General features: G+C 43.1%; 1 protein-coding gene across 5 annotated transcripts in view; it reads left to right on the top strand.

Annotated features, from left to right (window-relative positions):
- Positions 1–25,691, top strand: part of CABIN1 (calcineurin binding protein 1) — a 211,117-nt gene that overhangs the window by 135,885 nt on the left and 49,541 nt on the right. For all 5 annotated transcript variants that reach the window (XM_074972749.1, XM_074972748.1, XM_074972751.1 and 2 more), the window contains one exon: positions 24,977–25,140. In XM_074972749.1, the coding sequence (XP_074828850.1) occupies positions 24,977–25,140 (164 nt within the window). The remainder of the gene's footprint in view (positions 1–24,976; positions 25,141–25,691) is intronic.

Below are 25,691 nucleotides of genomic sequence, written 5' to 3'. Positions count from 1 at the left end.
TTTATTATTTATTGCACAACACATTGAGAAAAATGAGAAGGTAGACCGGCGGGGGGAGGATTCGGTTATGGAGGTGGAGGAGGAAGGAAGGACAAGTCCAGAAACCAAATCAAAATTTATCATATGCCAGCCTTCTGGTGCTTGTGCAATCCTCTGGGGTTGTGTGTTTGGGTCCCCATAGCCTCCCCCCGTGTTCTTGGGCGTCTGGCTGAGGACGCTGTGGAACTTGGGGAGGAGTGAAGGCGGTTATACAGGGGTTGCAGCAGCAGTCTGTGGTCTTGCTGTCACATTAGATCCACCATACAGCAGAGCCTGTCAGTTTGCTCCCCCATGAGCTTGAGCATAGCATCCTGCCTGCTCTCATCGCGTGAGTCCTTCCTCTCTTCATGTTCATTGAACCCTTTACGGGACTCTGCAATTGTTTGCCTCCACACATTCAGCTGGGCCCTGTCATTGCTGGAGGACTGCATGAGCTCAGCAAACATGTCGTCCTGAGTTCGTTTTTTTCCGCCTTCTAATCTGGACCAGCCTCTGGGACGGAATAGATAGGGGTGTTGAAACATTTGCTCCTATGGGAGGAGGAAAAGGGAGGGTAGTATTTTAAAAGATACATTTTAGAGAACAAAGGGGACACGCTTTCTCAGTGAAACAAGCAATTCATAGTACACAGCACATGTTCTTTCTGTACAAGGTCGCATTTTGCCTCTTATACTGAAGTGCCTGCCACTTTGGTGTGAGTAAGCCATCACACGCGGCCGGGCAACAGAATTCAGCTTGCAGGCAGCCATGGTAAGCCCTAGGGGCACGCAGGGTTCTGCTTCTTCCACATTCATTTAAATGCTTTCAAACTGCCGGGCCCCCTTTCCCATAGCAAGCAATGCCTGGTGGGTTTGCCATATAAAAGGAGGGCCTGCGGGGTCTCTGCGATGACCGTTTCACACAACCCCCGCACCCACCGCATGGCTCTGATGAGGCTCTGAGCAGGGATGAGCCCTTTAAACTAAACGCGAACAGCCCAGTGCGGCTGGGTTTCCCCCAACCCTCGCCACATGGCTCCAATCAGGCTCTCCCTCACCAGAAGTGTCTTCTCCAGGGTCATGGTCCAGGAGCCTGCCTTGGGAGTGGGGGGAGGCTATTGGCTCCAGTGTTAAGAATAGTTCCTGGCACTTGCCGCCTGTGCACTGTCGTCATCCTCCTCCTCCTCCTCCTCCTCCAATAAATCTTCCTCCTTGCTCCATACAACTCTCGCCTTGCAGGTGTCCACGGACAGTGGTGGGGTAGTGGTGTCGTCACCCCCCATAATTGCATGCAGCTCACGGTAGAAGCGGTATGTATGGGGCTATGACCCAGAGTGCCCGTTGACCTCCCTGGCTTTTTGGTACGCTTGCCTGAGCTCCTTGATTTTTGTACAACGCTGCTCCGTGTCCCTGGAGTAGCCTCTTTCCGTCATGGCCCTGGAGTCTTTAGCGTACGTATTTGAGTTTCTTTCTTTGGAACTTTAGTTCTGCCATAACAGATTCATCTCCCCAACATGCAATGAGATCCAGTACCTCCCGTTTGGACCATGCTGGAGCTCATCTGCGAATCCAGGACTGCGTGGTTTCTTGTGATGGTGGACTCTGCATGGTCACCTGTGATGGTGGACTGTGCTGATGGTCACCTGTACTCATGAACTCACCACGGTGACCAAACAGGAAATGAAATTCCAAAGTTCCCGGGGCTTTTACTGCCTACCTGGCTAGTGCATCGGAGTTGACGGTGTTGTCCAGAGCGGACAAGGGAGCATTCTGGGATAGCTCCCGGAGGCCAGTAACGTCGAATTGCGTCCACAGTACCCTATAACCCAGAACTGCAATCTCTATTTTAGTGGTACTCCACTTGCCGAGCTGGAGTACAGAAACCGGATTAAAGAGCCCTTTGAATCGAAAAAAACGGTTTGGTCATGTGAACAGAATCAGTTTTATTTCAAATTAACTCAGCTAATTCTGAAATAACCTCGTACTGTAGACCAGGCCTCAGTGCTGATAATTTGATTGAGTTTAGTTATCAGATGCTCTGTGACATTGTTGTGGAGGATGCAGTATAAATGTTTTTCTTTCATGAAAACTGCCATAGAAGCTAACCACACGTGGTCAGGACCTCTGTTTTGTGTTTTATCCAAGGGGTGAGACCTCCTCCAACGCAATCTCATAATGTGTTGCTGTGGCATTCCTTTAGTACTGATTCAAGAATCAGCGACTGAATGATTATCGCTTTCTACAGCACATGAATTTTCCTTTGAGGTCTCCCATACAAGTACTGACTTGACCCAACCCTATTTGGCTTCCGAAATCTGATGGGATCGGAGCCCAACTTGGTGATACGTTTATATAAGCATACAGAAGAGATGAAAACTGTAACATCACCTGAAATGCTTTCTTTGTTTTCTCAGACCTTCATAATCTTGCGCTTCTTTAACTTTCAGAGTAGCAGCCGTGTTAGTCTGTATCTGCAAAAAAATGTATTCTATGCATCTGATGAAGTGGGCTGTAGCCCACGAAAGCTTATGCTCAAATAAATTTGTTAGTCTCTAAGGTGCCACAAGTACTCCTGTTCTCTTTAACTTTGTGTCTTAGAGTGCTCACTGTTATGCAGAGGATGTTCTATAAATTGAGGGGTTCAAAGCAGGCCTGGCCATACAGGCTCCAATATAGGGATTCAGGATATTGGCAGATGGGGGGGAAGAGCATTTACCTTAGAAAGAACATTTTGTTTGATCAGAGGGGAGGGGTGTGAAAATGGCACACCAAAAACCCTACCTGGAAAGCTTCTGTAAAAGATGACTCTTCTAGGCATTCTGGCAACCAGTACACAGGAATTTCTTAGTCATTTCACTGGTAAAATTTTCTTTGTCTGTTACAGCCTGTATATTATATTAAGTAGCTCAAATAGCATGTCAAACTCAGATATTCAAGGTAATAAAATATGCATTTGACAGTTTCTTCAAATCACATGTGCTGGAACACTTTCTGATCCGCTAGATTGACTATTATAACAGGAAGAGGTACCCCCTAATAGTGCAATACTTACATTGCAGTGTTTGAGGATGGGGGGTTTTGCATCATTCAAAGGTTCAAATTAAAAATTCACTTTAGCTCTCAATGAATAATACTGTTCTTCATGCTGATAAGTACTTCTTTTACCTGTAGTATAATAGCACTGAGACTGGATGGTTTCAGTGAAATATGTCTAGATATGATGGTGACATGCACCTTTATATAAAGCTAAATTTATAATAAATCAATATGTTTGTTTGTTTGTTAATATATTATAAATGATCATTGCTGCTATTAATTATAATTAATACATTAATGCATAAATTAATCAAGCATTTTCTATTAATTGATCTGATCAAATCCACCTGAACATGAGCTGGTTTTTTTGCAAAAAAACCAATTCTTCCCTCTTTTGCCTAAAATGGATGCCTATCTTGGCCCAGTTGGACATTCCATAGATTGTATCATTCTCCACATCCTTTTGAACACGTCTTATATTTTTCTTTATTTTCCGTTTGTGCAATGTTCTGCTGCTATTCCAGTAGGGATGGAAATACTGTCTTTTGGGGAGTGAGACTAGATCGGGGCAAACATTTTGGCCTGAGGGCCACATCGGGTTTCCAAAATTGTGTGGAGGGCCGGTTAGGGGAGGCTGTGTCTCCCCAAACAGCCAGGCATGGCCTGGCCCCACCCTGCTTCTCACCCCCTGATGGTTCCCCTGGGACTCCTGCCCCATCCAACCCCCTGTTCCCCACCCTTTGACCACCCCGACCCCTATCCACACTCCTGCCCCCGACCACCTCCCCCAACTCCCCTGCCCTCTATCCAACCCCCTCTGCTCCCTGCCCCCTTACCGTGCTGCCTGGAGCACCAGTGGCTGGCGGTGCTACAGCCATGCCGCCCAGAGCACCGGGTCAGGCTGCAGCTCTGTAACTGCACTGCCTGGCCCCTAAGAGCATTGCGCCGGCGGCGCGGTGTGCTGAGGCTGTGGGGAAGGGGGAACAGCAGGGGAGGGGCTAGGGACTAGCCTCCTGGGCCAGGAGCTCAGGGGCCGGGCAGGAGGGTCCTGCGGGCCGGATGTGGCCCACGGGCCATAGTTTGCCCACCTCTGGACTAGATGTACCATTTTGAGATCTATTGCCAGCCTTTAGCTCTTCTATCCTTGGACTAAACTATAAAACTTTTTTGTTTCTAGCTTGTTGTTGTCCTCTTATTTTTCAAACATTGGATCCCTTCTGTTGTCATTTCCTTGTATTTCTTTACAGGTAATTGTGTCTTCCAAATGATACTGGAAGCAAATTGACCCCAACATTCCAAATTTGGAATGTTCATGCTATTATCTTAAGGCATCTGTCCTCAATAAGCAGAGCAAATAATGCAGTATTGTGTGGTGGTTTTGAGATCTAGATTAAAGTTCTTTAGGAACTAGGCTGAGGCAAAAAATATATTTCACTTGGGACTTAATTTACATTTCAGCCTGTGTCCCAGGCAAAAGTCCAGTTCATTAATCCACTAATTGTTGGTTAGATTGCAACCTGTAGGGAGGAGGGGATATCCGACTAGGTGATGAAAAGAGAAGGAGTGGGCAAAGATGCATGACCCTGAATGGCACTGTCTCCCTCCACTGCATGTTTCTGTGGAACCACCAGTTTCCTTCCATGCCCCTGTGGTGGCTTTTAATGTAGATAGCTATGGGACTAGATTGCATATATGGTTTCAGTGTAGTCTGGCAGCACAAGCTTCCCTTCATGGCTCCCTTGGTGGCCAGTCCAGCCACAAGAATGTGACCCTCCCCAAGTCACCAGTGGAGTCCCCACTTCCACTGTCAAGAGCACTGTAGTCTTCTGTAGACATGGAGGAATGGGGTGGGAGAGCCACCAAATCTGTTTTTTGTTTATTTTTTAATTCCTGCTTGCTTTATGTTCACTCCTTCCTAACTTCCTCCAGTGTTGTGACAGCAAATTAATCCAGCACCTACAACTTGATGTCTTGGTCTAGAGTTAATGATACCTGCTAAATTGCATGGATTCACCGTTTGCTACACTAGCTCCAGAATCACTCTGCAAAACATCTTTTTCTCCTGATTTTCTCAGCTTATGGTTCATACTGCCCTGTCTTCTTTCAACTGCCTTCGCTACTTCTCAGGTGAAAGATCAGAGGCAGATACAGGAGTACAATTGAAAACTCTTTGTTGGCACATTCTTTGTGGTTGCTATATTTTGTTGGGGTGGTCTTAGTTTTAGTTTTTTCCCCTGATATAACATTTAAAAAAAACCCTCTTTCTTACTGTCCTTAAGTCTGCTGGCTATAGATTTCTCCTTATGTCCTTTTGCTTTCCTTGTCCATTTTCTCCCATTCTCTAGGTACTGGATTATAGTTATTACTACCAGTTTCCTCTTTCTTCCATATGTTATGTATGTGGGATGGTGGAGGGGAGTGTTATTTTTTTTATAGCCACCTTTACTTCCCCCCCCCAAGCCCAGCTGTGTTTTTAACCAGTGTGGCTCCCTTTCACAACTGTGGGATTGTGTGCTTTTTGGGCATGTAGTAAAATGTTCTTAAACAATTCCCAATTATCATTCACATTTTCTGTTTAAATTATTCTCTCAATGGATTTGACTCCTGATTGTTTTCAGCTTGGTGGAATTGGCCTTATAAAGCAACAAGTGTATATGTTACTGGTTTGGACTTTATTCTGTTTACACATAACAAATGTGATCAAGTCCATGATCACTTGTACCTAAGTGACCCACCATTATTCCTCAGGCAAAAGATTCACGTGGTGGGCTAAACTTCAACAGATTTGGACTGTGAGACCAACGGGATAACTGAATTTCAGTGCATATGGCCATGAATTAAAAACACCCTGCTCCTTGAGTGATTGTCTACATGAATTCCATTTTTGGTGTAAAAGTGTCCCCTGGGTCCCCAAGGACATAAAGGGCAGATGGGGCTCAAACTAGACTCCTTGTGGCTTTTTGTTTTATAAAAGGGTCATGAGAATATTGCCTTACAGTTAAATATTATCAGAATGAGTTTCCAACTATATAAGAACATGTTAGATCCAGCTAGCTGCATTAGAGCTCATTCTGGCTATCTTTGCTGCCTGTTTGAAAAATGTCCTTGTGATGAATTCGGAGCTACTCTAAGAAATTAATAACAGTCTACATTGACCTGGTTATTGAGATGTTTATATTTTGAATATAATAGGTTATCTTAATAAGGGGGTGGAGGAAGCAGGAAAGCAAAAATGGCTCAAGATAAGCCAGGATAAGAAAAGGACCAGGATTTCAAAAGAAGGATAGCAGGAATTAGACTCTCTCATTCAAGGGTGGGGGGTAGTTTTGGGGGGAACCAGGCTCAGAGACAGAACCATCTGGGGTGTCTGAAGAAGTTAGGCCTCCCCATGGTTATCAAGGGATAGTAAGTCTGCAGCGTTTTAAGTCTTGTGTTTTAAAATCCTTTTTTTCTACAGGGCTTTTCCCCATGGTTTAAAATAAACAATATTTTTATGTTAAGAAAGATGTTTTGTCATGGTATACCAGTCAGACTGCTAAAGAGAGGAACAGCAAGTGTCTGAACTCATTTGGACTTTTAGGGTGAGAGTACTGGGTAACGTAGCCCAGGGCCCTGTCTAAGAATGTGAGAATTGTGGAAATCCATCCTGGGATAGGTAAAGGCACAAGGCCTGACACCTGAGAGGTTGCATTCAAAATGACCAGAAAGTGGACAGAAGTGCAGCCAGCCCTGTTACTGTGACAGTCCCTATATTTGAAATTTGTGGGGCAGCTGCATGAAGCTCAATCACATTTACAAGAAACTATTTGGCAGAGGCTACCAGATCAGATTCTGTTTTGGTAGCGACTGTCCTGCAGTCATTGGTTAAGAAGAACTTCTAGTACACATCTCTATGCAAACAGACAACTGCTTATTAGTCACCAAGAGTGGAATCTAGGTGGACAGTCACTTGAAGAAAAATGTTATTTACCATAAAGTACTCATTCTTTGAAATGGATTGTGGAATCCATGTGGACAACCCATCTTCCTCTTCTGGAATTCTGTATTGGCCAAGGGATAGTTGGGCCCACTCCGCCCTTTATGCCCTTGGGTGGGGGTGCATGAGAAAGCTTGGGGTACATGTGCAGCCCTAATGGACCCTGCTGGTCAACAAATCTATAAGAAGCCTGACACGTGGAGCTGGCACGTGGCCTACCACTGCACAACAATAAGGTAAGTTTCAGAGTAACAGCCGTGTTAGTCTGTATTCGCAAAAAGAAAAGGAGGACTTGTGGCACCTTAGAGACTAACCAATTTATTTGAGCATAAGCTTTCGTGAGCTACAGCATCCGATGAAGTGAGCTGTAGCTCACGAAAGCTTATGCTCAAATAAATTGGTTAGTCTCTAAGGTGCCACAAGTCCTCCTTTTAACAATAAGGTAAGTAACCATTCTTTTTGAGATGTTCAAATCTAGGGACAATGAGTGAGTGCATGTCAGCTGATCTTGGCTGTCTCAGCCTCCCTTTGCGAAAGGGTTGGTCTGTTGTAGCTAGAACCCAGACAATATAATAATTGCTGTGAATACCTTTTAATTGCACTCAGAAGTGAATAAGAAGTCTTTGGAGCACCAGTATAATACGCTCCCTGTGGCTAACACTGCAAAGCAAGCAGGCTTTTACATTTTCTGTCACCTCCAAGGTAAGCAGTTTTCAACGGCAGACTAGTATAGAGCATACTACAGCAATCCAATTTGATGATGACAGGTGTGGAAAATGTCCATATTAAATATAGAGTGATGTTAGAGAGACAAAGTGTGTGAGGTAATATCTTTTATTGGATCAAATTCTGTTGGTGAAAGAGACCAAGCTTTCAGGCTTACACAGAGCTGCTCTTTAGGTTTGGGAAAGGTACTCTGTTTACCTTTCCCAGACTTGAAGAAGAACTCTGTATAAGCTTGAAAATTGCATATGTTAGAATTGTTTTGTAGGGAGTAAAGACTAGCTGCATAGCAAATATAACTGTTGCTATGTTGTGATTGAAATCAGTTTTGCATAACTGAATTTGTGTCATATCAACTGATTTCATCCTTCCTTCTCATGAGGTCTCAGTGTGCATGTTGTGTTGCTTGTATGACATGCACAGGACTGCTGTATTACTAGATTCATGCAGAATGAAGAGGACATGCTTTTCCCCCATTATATGACTTCCGATTCGTCTTAAGGCCTAACCTATAGTAGAATAGATTTGCTGGTATAGTTGTACCACTAAAAGAAAAGGAGGACTTGTGGCACCTTAGACTAACCAATTTATTTGAGCATGAGCTTTTGTGAGCATCCAGTGAAGTGAGCTGTAGCTCATGAAAGCTTATGCTCAAATAAATTGGTTAGTCTCTAAGGTGCCACAAGAACTCCTTTTCTTTTTGCGAATACAGACTAACACGGCTGCTACTCTGAAACTTGTACCACTAAAACACTCTTAGAGGAGATGTTGCTTGTGTAACTGCCCCTATGCTAGGGCTTTTACTGGTATAAAAATTTAATTTAAAAAATCATATGTTGGCAAAAGTCTTTGATATTGTCCTGCCCTAAAAGGTAGAAGGAAACAGCTCAGAGATAACTTTGTATCAAGGAGTCACAGCCTGTAGAAAAGAATCAAATTGCACAAGAATATGTTGTTTAGCAGTCTTAATCCATAATTCATCCTTTGTTTGAGGAGGTGTTTACCAGTTGCCAAAAAGAAAACATTGCATATACAAGAGAAAGTTGTACAGTCTTGTCCCACTATTTCATATGTATACATCTTCTCATTTCCCACTCCCCCATCCCAAATGGAAGTGAGGGGGAATGGTGCAAGGAACCAAGGATTAGACACAGTAGTGGTCCCTATATTCCTCTAAGCACAGGGACTACTTCTTAAGGCTCTCAAGAGGTTAGCCACCTCACACACACATTGGCCTGTGGCACTGACCTGATGAACTAGTGGGGAGCAGTCTGCACCATCCAAAGCATGGTGTAGTGTGAATACTGCTCCTGTGTTCCCTGAAGTTCTAGGAGGGATTATGCCTGCCTGAGGCACAATCCCTCCCAGAGATCCTCCTGAGGCAGTGCATCTCTACCACCTCCTGCACTGGCCAGTGTCTTCCAGGCACGTTCTCACTCCAGGTGAACAGTTTGACAGGACTAGATATTTTTGTTCTGTGGGTGCTACATTTAGTTGCACATGCGCCCCTGCACCTTTGATTGGAGAGTCCAGGACCTGATGAAACAGGTTGCTAACACTCTGCAAATTCCCCTGGAAGAAGTCCAGGATTCCCATCACAAGCTGCTGCACACTTCTTCCTCAGCACAAGTGGCACTGCCATTAATGAAGTCTGGCATACTCCATCATGTGCCTCCCTACATTCTGAAGGGCTGATGTTTTAAAAGAAAAAAAATACAACAAAAACTATTTCTTGGTCAGGGATTCTGAGTCTTTATTTTCTCATCCAGCACCAAACTCTCTGGTCGTAAATACAGTCAATGAAAGGGGCAGGTTGCATACTCAAAAAGCCACCCCTTATAATAAGGACCAGATGTATCTGGACCTGTTTGATCACACGAGCTATTCATCAGCAGCACTTCAGTTCAGAATAGCTGCCCACCAGGTGCTGATGTCAAAATATGACTACCTGAACTATGAGAAGTTTAATGCTTTTATTGACCATTTGCCACAGGAACATTGAGAATAGTTCAGTGCCATAATAAAGAAGGGTCAGCTTTTGGCTAAAACTTCACGGCAGACTTCACTTAGTGCAGTAGACACTGCAGCTATGTCTACTTCCTCAACAGTAGTGATGAGGTGAGCTTCCTGGTTTTAGTTCAGATTTCCACAGGTGGTGCAATCAACTGTGGAAGATTTACCTTTCAGTGGCCAGAAGCTGTTTGCAGATTCCATGGACAACTCTCTTCATACCATAAAGAACTGAAGGGCAATAATTAGGTCATTAGGGATAGAGATGTTTCCAAACAAATGGAAATATAGCAGGTCTCAATTGGCACAAAGATCCCCACCTGGCTCAATTTTCTACCTTCCGTAGGCTACTGGAACCACTGGCTAAGAGGTCAAGGTTTGCAAAGAAAAAGCCTGCAACTACCTCAGCTGCTTTATCCCAGCCTGCAACATTGTCTAAATGCCAGTTTTGATGGTTTGATTGAGAATCCAGACTACCCAATGACCAGGTTTTATCAGCTGCACAAGACAGCCCCCATTCCTCAATTTGGACACTGCCTCTTTCTCTTTCATCAAGCTGGGAGCCCATAAGATCAAACAAATGGGTAGTGGAGGTTGTTACTTCAGGTTATACAATCCAATTTCCTTCCACCCTGCCCTTTCAACTTCCTTCCCTGTCACTCTTCAGGGACCATTTTTACGGGCAGTTGCTAACACAGGAGATCTCATCACTCCTAAGTCTAGGACCCCCTAGAGCCAGTCCCACTTCAACACAGGGGGAAAGGATTCTATTCAAGATATGCTCTCATACCCAAGGAAGATGAGGGTTGGAGGCCAATATTAGGCATGTCAGATATCTAAAATTCAGAATAGAGTCCCTAGCGGCTACAGTTCCCTCCCTGGAATTAATGGACTGGTTTGCGACCCTTGACCTCAAAGATGACTACTCCCACATAGCGATTCATCCTTCTCACAAAAGATTTCTTCATTTCACTTTCAATCACAATCATTACTAGGACCAGATCCTACCCTTTGGCCTGTCATCCACCCCAAGGTTGTTCTCAAAAATCATGGTGGTCATAGCTGCCTACCTCTGTTGTCTAGGAATAAGTCTTTTCTCTACCTTGACAATTGGCTCCCCAAGGGTCAGTTGTATCAGGAGGTATGGTTGGCAGTTCAAACAGCTTTACTATTCTGAAGTCTAGGCATGCAGATAAATCTTGAGAAATTAATCTTGACCACTGTGACGCTGGCAGATCAGGTGCCAGCTCTTATCAAGGCCCCGAGACCTCAGCTGAACACTGACTAATACAGAGCCAGAAGAGTACCCAGAAGTCAACTACTACAGGACAGGCCCAACAAAGAAAATAACACAATGCCACTAGCGGTCACCTTCAGCCCCCAACTAAAACCTCTGCAGCGCATCATCAAAGATCTACAACCTATCCTGAAAAATTATCCCTCACTCTCACAGATCTTGGGAGACAGACCAGTCCTCGCTTACAGACAGCCCCCCAACCTGAAGCAACCTCACAACAAAAACACTAACCCAGGAACCTGTCCTTGCAACAAAGCCCGATGCCAACTCTGTCCACATATTTATTCGAGTGGCACCATCATAGGACCTAATCACATTAGCCATGCCATCAGGGGCTCGTTCACCTGCACATCTACCAATGTGAGATATGCCATGATTTGCCAGCAATGCCCCTCTGCCATGTACATTGGCCAAACCGGACAGTCTCTACCCAAAAGAATAAATGGACACAAATCTGACATCAGGAATCATAACATTCAAAAACCAGTAGGAGAACACTTCAACCTCTCTGGCCACTCAGTAACAGATTTAAAGGTGGCAATTTTGCAACGGAAAAGCTTCAAAAACAGACTCCAATGAGAAACTGCTGAGCTTGAATTAATATGCAAACTAGATACCGTTAACTTGGGTTTGAATAGATACTGGGAGTGGCTGGGTCATTACACATATTGAATCTATTTGCCCATGTTAAGTATCCTCACACCCTCTTGTCAACTGTCTAAATGGGCCATCTTGATTATCATTACAAAAGTTTTTTTTCTCCTGCCGATACTGGCTCATCTTAATTAATTAGCCTCTTACGTCACCTTTTCATGTTCTCTGTGTGTGTATGTGTGTGTGTATATATATATATATGTGTATGTGTGTGTGTGTGTGTGTATGTATATATATATATATATATATATACATACACACACACACACACATCTATCTTCTTACTGTATGCTCCATTCTATGCAATCTGATGAAGTGGGCTGTAGCCCACGAAAGCTTATGCTCAAATAAATTTGTTAGTCTGTAAGGTGCCACAAGTACTCCTGTTCTTTTTGCGGATACAGACTAAGACGGCTGTTACTCTGAAACCTAATACATAGCTGGAAACCAATGTGTCTCACCTGTGTATTAGTATTGTTAAAATAGATATTAAGTTTATAAGAATGTGTTTAGTCTTTATGAAACGCTTGTAGGATGCTGAATGTATCAATCTCACTTATAATATCTGTACCACATGTTATAAGGTGACATTAAGTGTTTGCATTGTAATCCTTTGTGATTGTGTAAGTAATCAAACAGGAAAGAAGCACTAATTAATGTAAAATGCAGGCTTCCTACAGAAGGTGTTAGGTCCTGCCCATCAAGAAGACCCATTGAAACCAAATGAGCCATTGTGGAACATCACATAACAAAGACTTTGTTAACTGGATTTCTTTCTCTCTCTCCCCACATCGGTCACCTGGAATGAAGAGGAGACATGCATGTAAACTCATCACGTCAGCTTGAACTTTGTGGGAAGGGAGATAAAAATCTCTAACAAGAAGGAACTGTCTTTATTCTGCTTGGAATCTGAGGGGCAAGGGTTACTAAGTGTAAGCAAAAGATCCCCAGTGCTTGGCATGAGCTACCTCGAAGGACATATAGAGCTTGCTTATTATAGAAACTTCTATTACCTTTTGAAAACTAAGACTGTAACTCATTTGTGTGTGTGTGTGTGTGTGTTTACCTGCTTTAACCTTGTAAATAACTCTCATTTATTTTTCTTAGTTAATAAATCTTTAGTTACTTTATTATGGGATTGGCTACAAGTTTTGTCTTTAGTGTAAGATATAGGGTGCAATTGACCTGGGGTAAATGACTGGTCTTGTGAAACTGGGAGTAACCTGAATATTGCTGTGATTTTTGTTATAAGGGACCATCTATCACAAAGGTAAGCGTGCCTAGGTGGCGAGATAGTCCCTTTGGATACTCCAGTCTGCCTGAAACTCTGTGATTAGGCTGTTAAAGTGCCAGAGGAGTTTTCACTTAATACTTCGTTGGAGAAATCTAAGTATAGAATTGACAACCAATTTGGGGGGTGTGCCCTGCTTCTTAACAGTCTACCCTATGGTTGATACTCATGCTCTTGAGCCACTTGACAACCCCAATACAACAATTATTCTTTATAAGAGTTCATCTGGATTCGATAATGGGTGGAGCTTATCTCCCTCGGACAGATTTCTTGCTCTAAAGAATCTTATACAGAGTGCAGTTCAGCCCTCAAGTTCCAGCAAGGACGTGTCTGCAACTTCTGGGACACATGGCAGCTTGTGTTTTTATGACACAAAATGCCAGATTTCATCTTTGATGTCTCCAGGAATAGCTCAGATTGTTTATGTACCCAACAAGCATGTACCTGTACCCAAACAGGTCCTACAGTCACTCACCTAGTGGATTAATCCATCCAAAGTTCGTTCAGGAATCCTGTTCAGCCAGAATCCCCATACAATCATATTAACGTCAGACGTTGGATGGAGAGCAAGTTTGATCCCTCACACTGTCTAAGGCAAATGGTCACAACAGGAACAGCACTTGCACATCAATCTGTTGGAATTAAGGGCAGTCAGAAATGCTTGCCTCCACTTTCTTCCCCTAGTCAAAAACAAGTCCATCAGGATCATGACCGACAACATAGCATGCATGTATTAATCATCAAAGTGGAGCGCATTCCCCTTCAATCTGCACCAAAGTGATAAAGGTTTGGAACTGCTGCATAGCCAATCGGATAGTGGTCTCGGCTTCTTACCTCTTGAGTGTACAAAACACCATGCCAGGTGACCTGAGCAGATATTTCTCCCTAAATTACAAATGGGAGTTGGACTCAAGTCTTCAACAAAGTATTCCTATCTTGGGGATTTCCAGACATCGACCTTCTTGCCATAGGAGCCAACACAAAGTGCAGGAAATTCTGTTCCAGATGGGGGCTCGATCCCCGATCTGAAGATGTTTTCCTAATTACATGGATTAAGGGTATTTTTATGCATATTCTCCAATTCCATTGCTCTTAAAGTTCCTTATCAAGATTAGACAGAACCAGGCCAAAGTCTTGGCCAAGTTGGTGCAATCAAAATGACAAGTTTGGTTTCCTTACCCCATCTATCTCACCTCTTGCCATCCATAGCAGCTCCTGATCAAACCTTGATTGTTGTCTCAGGATGCAGATTGGAGGCTCCATTTGAATGTCCTGTAACTAGAAGCCTGATTCTGCAATGGTTCTTGGGACTAGAGACCACATGTTCATCAGAAGTACAAAAGATACTGATAAATAGCAGAAAGGAATTTACTAGGAATACTTGCCTTCAAAAATGGCGAAAATATAACACATTTCATATAACCAGCACCATTTTTCTCCTATCCAGTTGTCTCTTTCCTTAATCTTGGTTTACCTGTTGGAATTAAAAAATTCCGGCCTTTCTATGAGTTCCATCAAGGTTCATTTAGCGGAAATAACAGCTTTCCAAGCGTTGTTAGAAGGCTGCTCGGTATTCACTCATCCAACCACACTGAGAATTCTTCAGAGGATTTATCAATCTTTTTCGTCAGATTGGAGCCCCTGCTCCACATTGGGATTTCAACCTGGTTCTTAACCTCTCATGAAACAGCCCTTTGAGCCATTGATTACATGCTTGCTGCTACATCCGTCTATGAAGATTGCCTTTTTGGTGGCCATCATTTCTGCAGAAAGGGTTAGGGAGATGGAGGCTTTAATGGCAGATGCTCCCTTTCCTTCCATCCCCAAGGAGAAAATATCTTTGCGACCTCATCCAAAGTTCTTATCTAAGCTGTCCTCTGAATTTCCTATCAACCAAACTGTTCATCTTCCTTTTTTTCTTCTTAGTGTCATCAGTCTATACAGGAGTTGGCTCTTCATACTCTAGATGGGGGTTCTCAACCTTTTTCTGTGGCCCACCTGTGCTACAGCAACTGTTTTTCTGCATAACCAGTAGATTAAAAGCCAGGGCTGGTGTTAGGGGGTAGCAAGCAGGGCAATTACCCAGGGTCCCAAGCCATGGGGGGCCACGTGAAGCTAAATTGCTCAGGTTTTGGCTTCAGCCCCACATGGCGGAGCTTGGGCTTTGGCTTTCTGCCTTTGGGCCCCAGTGAGTCTAACACCAGCCTTGCTCTCTGGTTTATTTTGGAGGACTCCCTGAAACCTGCTCGTAGCCCCACAGGGGGCCCTGGACCCCTGATTGAGAATCTCTGCTCTAGATGTTAAGAGCCTGTTAGCCTTTTACTTGGGCAGAATGAGGCCTCTCAGGAAGACCCCCCCCCCCCAAACGCTTTGTTTCCACTGAAGATAGGTCTACAGGATTGCCTGTCTCCACTCAAAGGCTTTCTAAAGGGATCTCTGGATGCATTATTGCCTGTTATGGGTTCCTTGAGGTTCGACCTCCCCAAGAGTGACTGCACACTCTACTAGATCACATTCTAATCTGTAGCCCTACTCAAAGATGTTCCAGTTGCTGAAAACTACAGGACTGCAATATGGTCCTCAGTGCCCACAATTTCCATGTGCTGTGGCTTAATTCATGCAGCAAGATTAGAAGCTGCAATAGGCAACGCAGTTCTTTCTTCAGCGATGGACTCTGTTCTGAAGCTGCCACCCCTTTAAAGGGGTACTGCTAGGGAGTCACCTAAAGTGGCGCACCCACAGGGACATTGCTTGAAGGAGAGATTACTCCCTTTGTGCAGTAACTGGAGTTCTTCAAGATGTGTCCCTCAGTGGGTGTTCCGCTCCCCGCCCTCCTCCACTCTGCTTTGGAGCCGCCTCTGTGGGCTTTGTGGTAGAGAAGGAACGAAGGGTGGTCCGCCTATGCAGCCCTACGTAGCCTCGGTATGGGGCATGAGGATCTGTAGGACTTGTGCACAGGCAAAACATACATTGCTACCAAAAATTTCTGATCAAAAGCACATGGGTGTATATGGACCTAAAGTGGAGCGGCCATAGGGACAGCACTTGAAGTTACAGCACAAGTTGAATTATTTTTCCTTTCCTCCTCCCCCTGGTCTTTGTTCTACAGCAGCCACTGAGCAGAATGGCTGCATTGTCCCCGTCCCTTACTGATCGAGTGCATTTCCATGAAAAGAGCATATTTTAGTATTTCCGCTGAGATCCTTGTGAAATTTCACAAGGATGTTGGAACATTTTGAGTAAAAACTCCAGCCTCCTGCTTCTGTGAGCAAAATACACCTAGATCTCAACTGTGGCAAATGACCAAAGCCAACATTCACAAAGGCTACCTGCAGACTTCAGTTTGTGTTTCACTAATTTTGCCTGAACCCTTAACTCATCATCTTAACAAGGCATTTCTAGTTTTAGATAATTGCTTATTCAGGAGGAAATGACTGTTCATCTTTTCTTACCCTTTTCCCCCCACTGTCTGATCTCTCTTTCTCTCTCTCACTCTTTGAATAGATAGTTTGGGTGTGCTTTTCATGTGGTAAAAACCAATCTAACTCCATGTAAACAGTAACAGTGTGTTCAGCTTTGTAAAATTATGTTAGTTCTAGGAAGTGAAAATATTAAATTTAAAACTCATGTTAAAAAATTGCTGTTGTTTGGAACAGAGAAGCTCAAAGTGTAGGTTCTCTGCCCTCTTCCCTTACTATTTCCTTCCCACAGACGCTTTAATGTGGGGGCAGGCTGAGCATTTTTTTCACACCACCGTTTTGGTCCGGCAGCTCTTCTGCAGAATTAATGCTACTGGGCTATGCATAATCCTGACCTTCTACATGTAAGTCTTCCAAATGCTGTGAGTAAAAGTACAAGAGTAGCAGTATTTACACATGTAGATATGGATGTACTGCTTGTGATCTGAGGTAGGATATGGAATGGTAGTCCAGTTCTCCTGAGAGTTCTTAAAAAGGAAATGCAAGGAAGAGGGGCAATTAGCTGTGTCCTCTCTTCCCCTGCCACAGGCTGATCAAATGCCATGTTTTGTTTCATGGCACTTTTGATGTTCTCTCACTCTTCCATATCAGGAAGATAATTGGAAGAATTTTTCTAAAACATTCTAGAGGGGTTGGCAAGCCTTCTCTGAGTCATTAACGAGAGAAAACAAGAGAGTCCTTACAAAAACAAAACAAAACACAAACACCAGGGGGGTGGGGTGTAAAACTTCATATAATATGTTTTTAATATACACACTAGAATTGTTTCAGCTTTTTCTCTGCCTTTGCTGCACCCACCTGTATTTCCATATTACAAAAAGTGGATCTGGTTTGCAAAATAGATGAAGAGGAATAGGAGCAAATGGAAGAGAATCAAAAGAGAGAGAAGCAGTAGATGAATTATGAAAGAGCTTGTCATAAATATAAAGGGAAGGGTAAACACCTTTAAATCCCTCCTGGCCAGAGGAAAAACCCTTTCACCTGTAAAGGGTTAAGAAGCTAGGATAAACTTGCTGGCACCTGACCAAAATGACCAATGAGGAAACAAGATACTTTCAAAGCTGGGGGTGGGGGGGAGAAACAAAGGTTCTCTCTCTGTGTGTGGTGATTTTGCCAGGAACAGAAAAGGAATGGAGTCTTGGAACTTAGTAAATAATCTTGTTAGATATGCGTTAGTTTCTGTTTTGTTTAAATGGCTGATAAAATAAGTTGTGCTGAATGGAATGTATATTCCTGTTTTTGTGTCCTTTTTGTAACTTAAGGGTTTGCCTAGAGGGATTCTCTATGTTTTGAATCTGATTACCCTGTAAAGTATTTACCATCCTGATTTTACAGAGGTGATTCTTTTACTTTTTCTTTTCTTTTTAAGAACCTGATTGCTTTTTCATTGTTCTTAAGATCCAAGGGTTTGGGTCTGTGTTCACCTATGCAAATTGGTGAGGATTTTTATCAAGCCTTCCCCAGGAAAGGGGGTATAGAGTTTGGGGAGGATTTTGGGGGGAAAGTCGTTTCCAAGCAGGCTCTTTCCCTGTTATATATTTGTTAGATGCTTGGTGGTGGCAGCAATAAAGTCCAAGGGCAAAAGGTAAAATAGTTTGTACCTTGGGGAAGCTTTAACCTAAGCTGGTAAAAATAAGCTTAGGGGGTTTTCATGCAGGTCCCCACATCTGTACTCTAGGGTTCAGAGTGGGGAAAGAACCTTGACAGAGTTAAAAGGAAAGATGACTATAAGAAAAGCTTGCTGCAGGAGACTATGCAACTGGAAGAAAGGATTAGAGAGAAATATTACTTTATCAAGAAAGATTAGGTGTTACCAGAGATTCTGAACTTGAGGACTCCGCTCTCCAAGCCAGCAGGAATTTATCACTCTTGGAGCAAGCTCACTGATGTCTTCAAGACCAACACTATATGGAGCAATGCCATTAACAAGGATTAAGGATACTTCTATTTATTACCCTATATTGCACTTTGTTGGCTGCAGGAAGTGGGTTGAGCTAGAGAAGGAAAAACACAGCCAGTCATTTAATCCACAAAGCTCAAACCTGACTCCTTTACTCTCCAGCCCCTGAATCCAAGGTCTTATCTTGATCTAGATAAGGGGTGGGCAAACTACGGTCCGTGGGCCACATCCGGCCCACCAGCACATTTAATCTGGCCCTTGAGCTCCCACTGGGGAACGGCGTCAGGGGCCACTCCACGCATGTGTTGCGGCTCCCGGAAGCAGTGGCATGTCCCCCCCTCCAGCTCCTACATTTAGAGGCAGTCAGGGGGCACCGCCCCCACAGCTCCCATTGGCTGGGAGCTGCAGGGGCGGCAACTGCAGACAGAACAGCACGCAGAGCCGCCTGGCCACACTTCCGCATAGGAGCTGGAGGAGGGACATGCTGCTGCTTCTGGGAGCTGCTTGAACTAGGTGCCATCCAGAGCCTACACCCCTCCCACACCCCAACCCCCTGCCCCAGCTCAGAGCCCCCTCCCACACCCTGAACTCCTCTTTTCTGGCCCCACCCTGGAGCCCACACCCCCAGCCGGAACCCTCACCCCCTCCTGAACCCCAACCCCAATTTCATGAGCATTCATGGCCCACCATACAATTTCCATACCCAGAAATGGCCCTCGGGCCAAAATGTTTGCCCATCCCTAGTCTGGATCATGTTGAAAGTCTTACTGTAAAAAGATGCCATGGGGAGGGCAAGAGAGGGGTTGTGAAAACTTCATGCCAGAAGTAGATTTTAAAAAGTAGCTTTAGGATATGAATATCCACAGAGATGACCCACACTTTTCATAATTGGACAGGGGCATCTTTAATGCAACCAGAGGCCACTCCTTTTGGTTAAGAGAGTTCAGTTCCTGACTTTAAGCTGCTATGTAATAAAGAACAGTGTAGATCTGGATTGTTGCAATATTAGTCAATGGCTTCCCTCCACCTAGAGTTTGCTGTATTGTTATGGACTTTTGATTAGTCCAAGGACAGCGTGCTTTCATTGGCAAGGCTATTATGCAGGTTGACTAATATTTGTCTGTTCTTTTGCCCCCAATGTTGTGTCTGTATGTTCTTATAATTGTGGGTGGGGTGGGGGGATTGCCACTCTTTTGTGCACTCTCTGGGTCTTCACAAGATTTCCACTTGCCTGGAGATTAATCCCAGGCATCATCAAGAGTCCCAGATGGGGAACAGAGCCTTCTAGTTGAGGATAAGAGAAGTGCTTAGTGAAACAGGTGGCTGTAAACAAATAGTGTAAAACAGAAATGAGAAAGGGAAATGAATACCAGAAAATATGTAGACCTGAAAAAGAACTTTGTGCAAGTTTGAGAGCTTGTCTCTCTCACCAACAGAATTTGGTTTGATACAAGGTATTACCTCATCCACCTTGTCTAAGGAAATATGTATGCATTTCCCTCTGGATGCTGCTGTAGGTTTTATTAGCTGACATGGCTTTGAGTTTAATCTTTCTATTTCATCCACATCACTCTCTTAAAAGCTTTGAATGTGATTTCTTTTTCTTCTTTCCTGCTCCTTCTCAACTGAGCACTTTCTGAATATACTAGAAGTAACTTCTGGATAGAGGATGTTAGTTAAGACGGTATGAGAGATGGAAATGTGAAGAACAAGTTTCCTTGCTCACCCATACAAAATCTGCAGGGCCAGGGGTTGATATTCAGAAGGAATATTGTCCCTTGCTAGAAAAGGACAGATGTGTGAAGAAAGAGCATCCTTTCTACTTTTCCTATACTCTGTAATCTCATGCTGAAACAGAACAGATTTTCAATTTCTGATGTCAGCACCAAACAGCTTGTCATTATCTGTTTTAGCTTCTTCCATTTTAGGTGAGTTTGGGCTCTCGGTTTGCGTTGTTTAGTTAATAGTTTTATTGTGTCTTAGTCTGTATCATAAATACCTTAAGAAAAATATCTCCCAGAACTGTGGTCAGAGAGCCTGTTTGACTCAGGAGTCCAGTATGTTTCCCTCCTACCTGATATGTATGATCTCCTCTGTGGGCCAGTGCTGGGAAAGGGCCATGACCCTATCTCTGCCCCCTTTTGGAGTGATTTGCACTCTTGAGAGGTTCAGGGAGGAAGCAGGAGAGACGACCCTAATGAAATTTGAAGCGCCCTGACTTTGTTATAGTTATAGTGTAATTGTTCCGGGGATTGCTTTTCACAACTGGATAGGAACATCTTGAGTGTGACCAGGGCCACTCCTTTCATTTAAGAGCTATTGCCAAGAACAGAAATCCTATAGCTAATCCAGTAACTTGCATACTGAGAAGGTCGCCTTGTGCCCAGAATACTCAAATACTTAATCTGTTGGAGTGCTTTTGTATAGTGTCAGTAGAAAGCCACAGAAGCCTCATTTTGTTGAGGACTGTCAGCTTTTTCTCCCCAAAGAGATATTCCTAAACCCTGGGGAATCCCTTCCCTTCAAAAAATGCTAAGATAAGCAGCATGGAGCAGTTAGCACTCCCTGCCTATCTGTTTTCAGAATGGCTGAGATGGGCACAATGGATACTTTCCAAATCCTGTCTACAAGCCTTCGTGTACCCTGCATTAAGCTGGAACTGAAGACTGCAGCAAGGTCCTCCCTCTTGCTTCCGTGCTGAATTCTGCAGCAAATAGAAATTCTGCAGCAGCTTGAAATAAATGTGAAAATGAACAATGCAATCAATACAGTATTCTTTGTTGTATTTATTTTGATGTAAATTTCAGTTTATTTTATGTTGTCCTCAGATTTTCACTGAGCTGCAGATTTTTATTAACAATGCAAAACAGAATTGTAAAATTTGTTAGGAGGGTGCAGAGTGTTAGTTTATGGAGGTTTGGAGTTTTGGGACCCTGGAGGCATTTGAAGCTTTTTAAAGCTTCTCGCTCCTTCTCTTGGTTTCATATAAGCAGCTTGGTTGGCTGTAGCAGAAGGGAGGAGAGCCTTAAGGCTGAAAGAATGGTGGCCAGCACACACAAGCTGTGCAACAGAGTGGTGTTTTGAACATAAATTCCATTCAGTGACTGATTGGATGGGAGAACCTCTGCCAGGTGGCCTGGATAGTGATTATAAGTAATAGAAACCCTGAAGAGGACTGCAAATGTTGTCAGTCTGCGCTGTTAAGTATGAGTACATTAAAGGGGATATTTGGTTAAAAAATTTACTTTTCAAATGATGTGAAAACATAATGATACGTCAGTCAGACTGAGTAAACTTTTCCTGTCTGTTCCCCAGTTGGTTTCATGGCAGCTCCAGCAAGTGTATCTATATGGTGTGTTTTGTTCTAGTTAAGAGTTCCAGATTCTTTGACTGCTGAGAAATAGGCTTTTAAAATTAGCAGATTTTTTTTATTGCAGTTCTTGTGTTCTGAATTGAGAAATATGTTTTCCCTGGAGATAGATGACAGCCAGTGAAGGCTTGGCTAGATCCTTCTTTATGTATATGTGTGGGATTCTTCTGGGAGTACTCTGGATGAGGATGTATCTTTAACTCAACTCAGATTGGGAGATTGAGGAGGATTCAGTTTCAGCTGGAGGCCCTGGTAGGATTCTGGTTGACTATTTAAACATCTGATGTTTTTTCATGTCACAATGCAAAAGAACAGTTGAGGGAAAGCAAGCAAGGTAGTTGGTTCTTAACGGCAAATTCCTTTATGCTTTACGATTGGGTCTGAAGACAAGATGAGTAGATAGCATAGGGGAGTAGTCATGGTTAATTAAGTGCACTTGTATAAAGCTGTATAGTTCATTGCAAGACGATGAAAAGCCAGTGCAAGAGTTGATGAGGAAGCTCCCCTTTAAATCTCTTTCTTCATCCTGTAATTGTAGAACATTGAAAGGAGATGAGTTTACAGGTAAGTGGCACCTGGATTATTTTCTTCAGCACAGTAGCATCTGTATGTATGTAGGTAAGACTACGCAAAGTACATGAATAATTTATTTTTTTCTTGTTTAGTACCAAAATATGGTAATACCATAACTGTAGAAATGTAACACTGTAAACTGTGCTCAGTTGAACTTGAGCATTCTGGAGGCTTGAAGTGTGTGGAGGTGAGCCTTTCTCCGCAAGCGGCTAATGCTGCCTGAAAGTTATTTCCCCAACAGTGATTTTGGTTAGATGATTTGATATCATAACCTGTTGCAAGATAGTTTACTGAGTGGTAATCCTGCCGCACACTTTAGTTTTCAAACAAAGAGTGCTTGGAGACCTGTAAAACGATCATCCTCTAACTTTCCGGATGATACTCAGTGTGTGTGGGAAAGTAGTTAAAATGTTTACTGGGCAGATGGGAAGAAGCTGGGGGAAAGCATTGTCAGCTGATTTCTGGTGTCATGTCCTAAAGTTTGCTCTGAGCGAGCTACATAATGCAAGTGAAAGATGAGGTAGAGAGTTGTGGACTCTGTCAGAACAAACCAGGAGATTACATAGTTAGCTGTTTTCCATTCGTACGGTTCATTTATAAATGAACAATAAATTGACTTGTAGGGCTGCATCAGCTGGGAAGACTGTTTTTATCTACTTGTGTGTTGCCATCGTTGAGGTCAACTAATCTTTTGAGGATTTGGTGGGAACCAGTTTGATGACCTTGCTTCTTTGTGTATCCTCTTTAGAATTGGTGCATCCAGGTGCAGCCAAGAAGCATAGTCACAGGACTTCGATATTTTTAAAATATTTATAACCAAGAGACCTTTCCCTCTACCGTCTTATTTTGTGCATTCAGAAAGCTTTCAATGCAATTTTGCACTTTTAATCTACAAGGTCAATAAGTGTTAGATAGTGAGCTGCTTGATAAAGCTGTGCTATCAAACCTAGAGGATGCTTGTGAGAAGTAACAGTTGAGGGTGGAGGGAAGTGACAGTAGTGCCACAAAGGTCAGTCTCAGAACAATTATAGGTACTATTCTGTGTATATGGAATAAATAAACTGTAATAAAGAGATTAAGTTTGCTGATAAAGTTGGAAGAAGCAGAAGGAAGAATGGGGAAGTGTTGATATAAAAAAGGATGGCTGGAAAAAAGAGTACTGTGGAAAGCAAGAGAAGGAAAAGTCTGCAGAACAACCTCTGTGCGTTATGCATAGCTCAGGTCAGTGTTTCTCTTTTGTAAACATGGAAAGTTGGCCCCCAAGTAGGGGGAAAATATAAGAGGTTTACAAATGTCTAAATAAATTATATGGGGTGGAACTGCAAATTCACCAAAAAGGAGTAGGAGGCAGACCTACCGTGGACAGGCTTTTTACATAGCTGGTTTTGATGTTCAGCTCTTCATGTGTTCTTCACTTCTGCCTTGTAATAAATTCTAAAGAACTTCGCTCACATTTAGAGTACAGCTGAAATTAGCAAAACAAGACCTTTAAACAAGAATGAAAGATTCAATATTTGTACATCTTGCTCTCTGGACAAGTTTGGAAAGCAGGGTTCACTCTTTAGCAGGTATTCTCAAATCAATGAGATTCTTCCTACAACCTTATTAAATGGCATGGTCAAGATGAGGATTCCATTCTGCAGATGTACCCCTGGAGAATTTCTGTCATTGAACAAGGGAAATAGTGGGAGAGTTTCAGAGTAACAGCCGTGTTAGTCTGTATTCGCAAAAAGAAAAGGAAGTACTCCTTTTCTTAGTGGGAGAGTTGGTATTGGTATAGCAACAGTAGTATTTGTTATTCAGATGGCCCCAGTCCAGACAGTCGGTGATCTCTGCCACCACTACTGATGTATGGATATTGTTTGAACATAATTTTTAAAATCTGGTTAACATCCATCTTAAACATATTTTATTAATATTGGGGGGAAAGTCCCCTCAGATTTGTTAAGCATTGCAAAATCCATGCTGACTAGTCATAATTTAATTATAACTGTCCATTTGTTGCCAGTGTCTTTCCCAAAGATTTCTTTGGCTCCCAAGATTTAGTTAGCGTTCAGGATGTGAGCACAAGTGTGTTTAAAATTTGCCAGTGGGGAAATTGAAGTGTAAGGAATCCCATTATTTGTACCAGACCAAAGGTTGGTTGCTCCATGGCTAATGCTTGGCAACCTCCAAACAGGTGACGCCTTTATGCTAACAATCTATTTGAAGATACACTCCTACAGTAGCTGGCTGACAGTTGCGAGTCTCTGAATTAGATCAGGAAAATTTTATTCATGCATTCAAGGATAGGCTAACTTGTCTTGTTTGATGATAATGGGATTTGGTTTCTGTAACACCAAAACACTAAAACCTTTGAACTTAGTGAGGTTCAGAAAAACCCCTCATAATAATTAACCTTCTCTTGCCTTTTTCAGGAATTCATTGGCAAATATATCTAAGGTGCGTACTGTGGCTTCTGTAAGACTCTGTTCCTTATCCAAATTTCCTTATTTAAAGAACCATTGCATTAGTTCATTCATTGTACCCCGTCTCATGCTGAAACAGTATCCAGAGAACACAGAGGAACCTGGTCCATATTTTTAGTTTTCTATTCTGTCTTTTACCATGGATCCATCTTTAGAGGCTTCTTCTCTTCATTTCTTTGCAGGGAATCTGGCGAATCCCCGTGGATGAAATCGACCGCCCGGGCAGCTTTGCATCTCATATGAACCGCTCCATTGTCTTGCTGCTGAATGTGCTGTCTCAGCTCAAGGATTACAACACCCTGCTGAAAGTCTCCTCCATGCTGCAGAGGACACCTGATCAGGGAAAGTGAGGCCATAAGTATAGTCTTCATTTAACAAACCTTTTCTTTCCATTTTGAATATTCCCCCCTCCCCCCATCCCCCCATTTTTCTGTCTCTTTGGGAAAATACTTAACTGCTTTAAAAAATAAAAACAAAACCCTGATCTATATCACCATAAATTATATTTCTGTTGAAGGAAGAACATATTTGAAGAGAGTGAATTAATATGGTTCTGAGGAATTTTGACTATGCTTAAAAATGGTACTGAGACCTATGACTCTGGGGGTCAGATTCTTATCCCTACTAGACCTGCTTTACACTCCGCCAGCACAAAGCAGCCAGTGAGCTGGCTTACCTGACCTGAGGATTCCTCTTATATGAGGAGAATCATAGGTGTCATAGAGGCACCATAGTAGCATATACCGCCCCTTTCCTCACCTCTGACACAGGAGGCATGTTCAGGAGTTGAGGCTCAGGCACTCCTGTGTCCCTGCAATTCCTGAGTGACTGACTAGCCTCTAACTGGCTGATGGCAATTGCCACGATATAGGAGTTGATCTAATTACAGGAGTGATC

The sequence above is a fragment of the Natator depressus genome, chromosome 15 (genome assembly GCF_965152275.1).
Source record: "Natator depressus isolate rNatDep1 chromosome 15, rNatDep2.hap1, whole genome shotgun sequence".
Classification (NCBI taxonomy): Eukaryota; Metazoa; Chordata; order Testudines; family Cheloniidae; genus Natator; species Natator depressus.
Note: the sequence above shows the minus strand (reverse complement) of the source record. Positions and strands in the feature narration are given on the sequence as shown.